We start from the raw sequence: 8,547 nt of genomic DNA on the forward strand, positions 1-8,547 counted from the left end.
GAATGGATAAAGAAGATCTGCTATATATACCCATTGGAGTACTACTCAGCCATCAAAAATGAAGAAATCTTGCCATTTGCAACCAGGGGGATGGAACCAGAGGTTTCTATGATAAGTGAAATAAGTCAATCAGGAGGACAATTATATGATGTCAGTCATGTGGAATTTAAGAAAGAAAATAGATAAACACAGGAGAATGGGGGAAATAAAATAAGTCAGGAAGGTAGACAAAGCTAAAGAGACTCAAAAAAAAATTTATATGCGAGAGCATGAGCGGGGTGAGGGGCAGAGGCAGAGAGAGAAGCAGTCTCCCCACTTAGCAGGGAGCCCAGCATGGGGCTGGATCCCAGGACTCCGGGTTCATGACCTGAGCCAAAGGCAGGCACTTAATGGACTGAGCCACCCAGGCGTCCCAAGAGAGTCTCAACTACAGCAAACAAACTGAGGGTGTTGGAGGGGAGATGGGTGGGGGACGGGGTAACTGGGTGATGGGTGTCAAGGAGACAGGTGATGTAATGAGTGGTGGTGTTATATGGAACTGATGAATCAGTCAATTCTACCTCTAAAACTGAAAAAAAGGGGGTTAGTGAACAGGGTTAGAGTATAATACCCACAAACTTATATTGTGAAACATAATTTTCTCTCTAAATTTATCACCTGGAAATACAGTTTAAAGGTCTCCAATGTCACTCCATCGCACAGTTGCAACCTCTCTCGTATCCAGACTGCATGTCAGGCATGAGGACCCCTGGACTCTATCCAGTTCTGCTCTGCCAGTCCCTGTCAATTGAGCATTTTCTTTTCTAGAAATGTGGAAAGCTTTGTGCACATAAAAGACCATTTCCAACTATTTGTTTGATTATATCTACTGAAATGAGAAATGCTAAAACCTTAGTTAATCACCTCTCTTTTCCTCCAGAGACAAAGAAAACGGCAGTGTCAAGAAATCCAGCTAATTCTGTCTCAGCTGCAGTCCACCTGAACCCTCTGCCCGCTGCCCACTGCACGATAACTCCAGGTACGGTGTTTGCTTTTCCAGACATGGAGAGAAAGGGACTAGAGTTTTCATTCAGTAGTTGACTCTCCTCCTACTGATGCTGATGGTGCTGGATCTCCCGTGGGGTCCTGGCTGGCTCTGTTAGGGGACGTGTAGTTGAGGAATGAGGAGAGCCAGGGGGCCAACCTGGCTCTGGGAATGTGAGGTTCTGTCTTTTGGTCTCAGGGCTGTGAGATCCCTTCCCTCCAGAAGCAGGGCTCAGCAGGGGTCACGTTTGGCAGTGAATCCCCCAGGATGTGAGCTGGCTGCCCTGCCCAGCAAGCTCTTCACCCCCACACCTGCTAACAGCCACTTGACCTTAGGCCTGCTGAAGCCTAAAGGTCACAGAGTCCAAGAACTTTCCCACATGATCATGCAGTTGAAGAAACCTGGGATCCAAGATGGTAACAAGCAGGGAAAGTTTAGCTTATGTAAAACAGGCAGTAGAGTAGATAAAAAAGCTGCCTGCTCAAGCCCCTCCAGAGCCAAGATAGTGGCCAGCAGGAGGCTGATGAAGGATCTTGAAGAAATCCACGAATGTGGAATGAAAGACTTCCATAACATCCAGGTTGATGAAGCTAATTTATTGACTTGGCGAAGGCTTATTGTTCCTGACAACCCTCCATATGATAAGGGGGCTTTCAGAATGGAAATCAACTTTCCAGCAGAGTACCCACTCAAACCACCGAAGATCACATTTAAAACAAAGATCTGTCACCTGAACATCGATGAAAATGGGCAGGTCTTTCTGCCAGGTATTAATGCTGAAAACTGGAAGCCAGCAACCAGAACCGGCCAAGTAATCCAGTCCCTCACAGCACTGGTGAACGATCCCCAGCCTGAGGACCCACTTCAGGCTGACCTAGCTGAAGAATACTCTAAGGACCATAAAAAATTCTGTAAGAACGCTGAAGAGGTTCCAAAGAAATATGGGGAGAAGCGACCTGTGGACTAAACTCTGCCACGACGGATTCCAGCGAGTGTGAGCGGAGACCCCGCAAAGCAGGACTCTGTGGAAAATCGACACGTGCCGCCTCCTGGCATTTGCTTGTGGCAGGTACTAACTTTCTACAGTTTTCTTTTTTTTTTTCTTTTCTTTTTTTTTTTTTTAAAGACTTTATTTATTTATTTGAGACAGAGAGAATGAGAGACAGAGAGCATGAGCGGGAGGAGGGTCAGAGGGAGAAGCAGACTCGCTGCCAAGCAGGGAGCCCGATGCTGGACTCGATCCTGGGACTCCAGGATCATGACCTGAGCTGAAGGCAGTCGCTTAACCAACTGAGCCACCCAGGCGCCCCTCGACAGTTTTCTTAATCAGACGTGGTCGGGGTAACCTGTATAGAAAGGATTAAAAATTTAAGGTGTTCTAAAAAAAAAAAAAATAGCTACCTGTTCATGAAAAAGTTGAGAAGCCAATTAACCTGCTGTCCCACCCCCTTATCCCAAGTTCCTGTTCTGCTCCCTGGGTTGTGTAAAGGAACAAGTAAGCCTGGGATGTGGAAACATGACAGCTTTCGACAGGACAGAGACTTCTCCAGCCTTATCCTATGTCTGCAGTGTCCTCACAGCCTTCTTGGCTGACTGAGCCGCTTCCCCAATGGCCTCCAAGTCCACCTGCAAGACAAGCCAGAGGCTGTGTTGTGCATGGTCCTCATGTGATGCTGAGGGGCTCTGGGCACAAGTTACTCCTGCATTCCCCACGGCCAGCCAGCCTGAGGCTCAGGGTGCCCTGGATGCACCCTACCTGGCAGGCTCTTCTGCCCCTGGACCACAGGCTTAATGAGACATTTATGCAGAGTAGTCGTCTGCAGAAGCCTGCCGTGGCCCTGAATGGAGAAGCTGGGGATGGCTGCAGAACCCTCATGAGGGACATGAGGACACCATTGTCCACCTCATCCCCACAAGGCCTGCTGCCCAGGAGAGCATGGGCTGAAAGGTGGGTTCGGGCAGTGCATGCTTCATGTGTGTGTGAAACATCGAGGGTGTAAAAGGTTCCCAACTTGTGGGGCCATGGGTCTCTTAGCACTGTGGCTTTAGTCCCCAGCCCCCTACCATGGTCCTGCTGTCCTGAGGCTCTATCTGCTGTAGGTCTCATCTGCTTTTGGTTTCAGCACATGGTTTCCTCAGCAACAAAGCAGGCTCAGGCTGGGTCCCAGGGAATACTATCTCCTTCTCAGCAGGAAAATGCTTTAAGGAAGAAGCACTTAGTAAAGATTTGGGGGTCCATATGGGACTCTTGGATGGATAGCTACTGTTCAAATATTACTCCATATTGCATACAACTAGATTGAGTTGGATTGTTTCTTCTCATGTGACTTCCCTCGAGAGCAGTGCATTCAATAGTGCCAAAGGCCTAAAGGACACTAAACAGATGGAGGGGATCCATCCCTGGGCTCATGGAGGTAGCATTCTGAGAGACACTGACACAGTGCAGTGAAGCAATGTCGGTGACTCCTGGGACCAGTGTGTGAGCTCAGGGGATGGAAAGAGAGGACTGGGTGATGGACTAGTTTGTAGAGGGAGGTTTTCTCTGAGGAGTTCCTGTGGCAACCCTAAGTGGCAAGGTGCATGGAGTTTGGGAGCAGCATTCCAGGGGAGATAGGTTGTGAAAGGGGGTGACATGCAGACATGGGGAGCTAGAGGGTGCGGTAGACCGAGGAACATGTGTCCTGGAATCCACAGGAGGTCTGAGCAGGACCAGTGTGGGATTCAGGGAATTGCGTAGTTTTCACTCAGTCCTCCACAGGGACATCAGCTGAATGGGCAGAGAAGAGCAACCCGGGCAGATGGGTGTTTACCGGAAGGGAGTACAGGAGGGCATTTTGGTTTGGGGCATAAGCAAGTAGGAGAGTGGGGCCACTTGTGAAGCTGAACTGGGGAGACGATTCCTGGATTTGTGTAGCATTGTCCCACAGGGTTTTCTTCATTTTCACAGTGGAAGGCAGAGTTCTACAGAGGTTTCTACAAGTTGCAGCACAACCATACTCCCTTGAGACTCACTGTGTGATGTGACACTCTGAGAACCCTGTTTCAGTTGAGTCTACTTACGGCATGGCTGCAGCTGCACCTGGAACAGCCCTCCAGCTCACCACCCTGCAGTCAGTTCTTCCCACTGCTGCCAAACTGACAGGTGCAGTATGAGCAAGTTTAAACCGTCTTCAGTTTTCCCCTGTGGAATTGAAATGCTGAATTTGAGAGTGTGGTTTAAGGAGCTCACTTCCATTTCAGGAAACCCACACCTTGAAGGAAATGTTCAGGGTTAATTTTGGCAACAGAGTTTCCCAAAGAGATGTCTTAATTTGCCCTGAATGAATGGACTCCCCCATCTGTGGGGTGAGTCATGATGGACTGTAGAGAGAGCTGTTCTGGAAGAAACAGAGATGGTTTGAAATGCCTGATCCATACTTTGGCGGGTTCAAGGATATTCTCTTCATCCTGTCTTATTTTGATCATCTGAAAAGTTACCCTACTTCAGCAGTTCTGTGTGATGTGGGTTCCAAAGTGTAAGAGGAGAGGCTCGCTTTGGCTAAACAGAGCAAGAGGTTGCCAGTCAGGAAGCAAGCTCCTGGGGCTTGCAGCCCAGAGGAGGCTGTAACAGGGCTGGGCATGGTCCTGGGGGTAGGCCTGAAAGGAGAATACTTCATGAGACCCCTGGTCCTGTGTTCAGTGGTGAGTGGTCTGCTTCCCCTAGAGAGTGCCAGAGTGGATGTGAGAGGACACCACACCTGCCCCAGGCTGATGAAGAGAGAGGGAGAGACTAGCCTTTGGGCCTTCCAGGTGAGCTGACTACCAGGCTATGCTCCCTTTGTGACTCCACTGTGATGGCTTGGATGAGGGTAAAGGTCATTCCCAAGCTGGCATTTGCAAACGTGAGTAGGGAGGGGAACTTGTGTCTCATTTCAAACCTGTCAGCCCACCATGTCGGGCTCACCTTTCCTATGAGGCCTGAGCTCCCTCAGCAGCTCCTGGGAGGACGATATCTAGGATGAGGACACTTGTAAGAGGGGCCACCTTGACTTGAGTTTTGAACAAGCCCAACAGCAATGCCAGCCATCTCAGTAAGCCCATCCTTCTTCCACCAACATAAACAAAATTTCTCAAATGACGTCCATACACGGAACACACTTTTCCTAAAATCTTCCCCTCCCAACTAGACTTTGGGTCCTTAGAAAGGCCTCATCCATGCACAGAAATAAATTCAGAAAACAACATGTTTTTAGCTATCATGTGCCCTCATCTCTAGCTTTTGGTAAGAATGACAGGAAGATGTGAGATTCCCCACAGGTACACTGTAACTTCATGGCTATGTTTGGTCAGCCTTCAGTTTGCTTCTTTTGGTTTGAGCACATAACTGGGGCTTCCCATACTAGCCACACTCTTGTAGACCCACCACCTGCTCACACACCAGAATGAAGAAGATCCAGAGTCACATGACATAACACCCCAAATATGCAAGATGGGTAATTAAGAACATTCACCATGCCAATGTCCAGAAAAATGTCATCTTGAATATGCCACACAATCCAAAGATCGCCAAGATCAATGATGACCGAGATGTTGGGATTTCCACTGGGTTTGGAAGGAACCATTATAAAAATGCGTCAATAAGCTATTGCAGTTGGGATTGAATCAAATGAAAGTAAGTCTCAGGACAGAAAGATATAAAAAAGAACATAATTAAGAATTAGAACTGAAAAAAATATAACTAAAATTTTTGCAATGCAGTAAATTGGCTCAGTAGGAAAATGTAGATGACAGAGGAAAGAGTCAGTACCTTGAAGGTACAACAACAGAAAGTATCTCATATGAACAATGGAGAGAGAAAAAAAATCTACAAAAACAAAAATCTATTCATGTTACAAGAATCCCAGAATGAGAAAAAAAGAAAAGGAGGGATTAAAAAGTATTTCAAGGAAATGTAAAGGAGAAAAAAAAAAAAGAATATTTTAAGAAAACATGGCTGATCATCTCCCAAATTTGACAAAAAGCATGAACCTAAAATTGAAGAAAATGAACAAAACCCAAACAGAGGGAACCCCAAGACATCCGTCAAGACACATGGTATAGAGTAAATTTCATCCCCCATCCCACTCACATGTTTCAGTTCTAACCCCTATGAAACTGGACCTGGAACCTTGGGAGGAACATAGGTTGAGTTAGGTCACAAGGTTAGGATTCTCATGATGGGGTTAGCATACTTATGAGAAAAGACACAGAGAACTTTCACTCTCCATGCACATCTGCAAAGAAAGGTTATGTGAGTGCAAAGCCAGAAGGTGGCTATCAACAAAGCTCCAGGAGGATAGGCTTCCTCAGAACCTGATCAAATTGGTGCCTTATGTTGGACTTCTACCCAGAAGAACTGTGAGAAAATGCATTACAGATGTTTAGCCATTTTCTGAACCTAGCATTTGGTGCATTTTTGTACAAGACAGGAAAGGAGGATTCATAGGGCATAACACTGGACTTTATCAAGATTAAAACCTTCTGTTGTAGTAAAGATCTTGTTAGGAGGATGAAAAAACAAGCTATAGACTAAGTGAATATATTTGCAAACCACTAATCTGACAAAGAACTTTTATCTATAATATATAAAAAACCAACACTCAACAAGAGGAGGAAAAAAAAAAAAAAACTATCCAAATAGCAAATGGGTAAAAGACATGAACAGACATTTCAGCAAAGAGAACATGCACATGGCAAATAAGCACAAGAAAAAAACAGTACATTAGTTGCCATGAGGGAAATGTAAAGGAAAAACCTGATTGAGTAATCACTGCTACCTACGTTTTAGGACAGCTCATTAATATAAAACAGAGTAAAAACATCAAATGTAGGAAAGAGCCAGCTCTCCTACTTTGCTGGTGGGAATGTAAATGGAACAGCCACTCTGGTAAGACAGTTTGATAGGTTCTGCAAAAGCGAAACATAAATGCGACAACCCAGCACTCACTGTCCTGGACCTTTATTCTAGAGAATGAAAATTTAAGATCCCAAAAAACACTGTGCCCAAATATTCACTGTGGGATTATTTGTAGTCTCTAAAGCCTGGAAACAAACCAAAATATCCCTCAAAAGGGGAGCAGATGAACAAACTGTGGCATTTCCAACCTAGGGAGCACAACTCAGTGATAAAAAGTAAGAAAGTTAGGATAACACAAAACGTGGATGGATTCCAGATATATTATCCTGAGTGAAAACAAACAAACAAAAAACATCACTGGTCACAGCTGTAGGAGTCCCCTCATGTAACAAAATGCCAACACATCCAAAGTGTAAAACACAGGGGTGAATGGCATGGAAGGGATGGCTGGGCAAGGGGTGGGTAACATGAAGGAGATCTTTGTGCTGATAGAGTAGTTCCATACCTGGATTGTGCTGTTGAACATATAAATGTCCATGGCAATGTGACAGACCTAGACATATCCATCATTCCACTGTCAGTTTCCTGGTGCGAATAGTGTCCTGCTGTGATGTAGGATGTTACCTTGGGGCAAAATGAGCCAAGAGTGCCTCTGCAATGGGACATTTCTGTACTATCTGAACCTTCCTGTGAATCACTAAATCCCTCCCTACCTATAGTATTGCTCTACCTTTCAACAAACCTCAGAATAGTTCCCTAAAGCTATCAGTCCCACCCTGGCTCCTTGAAGCTCCAAGCTGCCCCAGGACCCTAATGTGTGGGTATTAAGCAGCAGTGTTGGAGGCAGGAGGAACCTGGTGATGGTCTGTGACTGGGCAGGTGCTGGGCTGTGATATGCTGTACCCTAAGGGGTAGACAAGGCCAGGTGTGGGACAGGACAGAGGCAGGACCTAGACGGCTTTCCTCCTGAACCTGCTGTTTTGAGTTTGGGAAGGCACTGACAGGACATGGACCTGGTTCACAGGCTGCCCTCCCTCCTCTGGACAGCATCTGTCCCCTGCTCTTGTAGATCCCCTCCCCAACCCTGCCTTGTCCTGCATCCTGCTCACACAGCCATCCCCCCAAAGTTGCCCACATTTTACAGATGAAGGAATGGGGGCTCAAGGGGTGAACTGCTCTGCTTCACACCCCCAAAGTGGGGTCCCAGCACCTCCAAGATCCTGCTGTGTCCAGAAACATGTGTCTGGTAAGTGGGGTCTGAGCAGGTGGCTACTAGAGGTTAGCAGCTCTGGGATCGCACTGTGATCCACTTCCCCCTCAAATCCAAGTGACCTGGACTCCACCAGCCTCCCCACTGGCTCCTGAAAGCAGCAGCCCTCCTATAAGATCAGACACCATCCATCTTAGAGATACTAACCTCTCTTCTCCCAGGTCCCCCTCACATTGACCTTCCCTAAGAGAGCTTTTTCATGGCTCTAATCAGTTCATGCCAAGGTGATATGAGCACAGTGCCTTGAGCTCCCCCAAGGGGCCATGGCTCTAGGCTCTCTTACCTCCACTACAGTCACAGGCAGACACCAGCTCATTAGCATCCACAAGGCACTTGAGCTCCCACATCCTGTGTTGAGGTTAAGGGATAATCTCTAGG

The 8,547-nt window shown here is 46.8% G+C and overlaps 1 protein-coding gene across 1 annotated transcript; it reads left to right on the forward strand.

Moving 5' to 3' along the window:
• The first annotated feature begins 1,532 nt into the window (after nucleotides 1-1,532).
• Nucleotides 1,533-1,991, forward strand: LOC123323598 (ubiquitin-conjugating enzyme E2 L3-like). The gene has a single exon (XM_044912030.1). The coding sequence runs from the start codon at nucleotides 1,548-1,550 to the stop codon at nucleotides 1,989-1,991; it is 444 nt and encodes a 147-aa protein (XP_044767965.1). The 5' UTR covers nucleotides 1,533-1,547.
• The last annotated feature ends 6,556 nt before the right edge of the window (nucleotides 1,992-8,547 follow it).

The sequence above is a fragment of the Neomonachus schauinslandi genome, chromosome Y (genome assembly GCF_002201575.2).
Source record: "Neomonachus schauinslandi chromosome Y, ASM220157v2, whole genome shotgun sequence".
In the NCBI taxonomy this organism is placed as follows: Eukaryota; Metazoa; Chordata; class Mammalia; order Carnivora; family Phocidae; genus Neomonachus; species Neomonachus schauinslandi.

Excerpts from the sequence above, each read along its gene's own strand:
- LOC123323598 (XM_044912030.1), top strand. The coding sequence starts at position 1,548 with ATGAAGGATCTTGAAGAAATCCACGAATGTGGAATGAAAGACTTCCAT.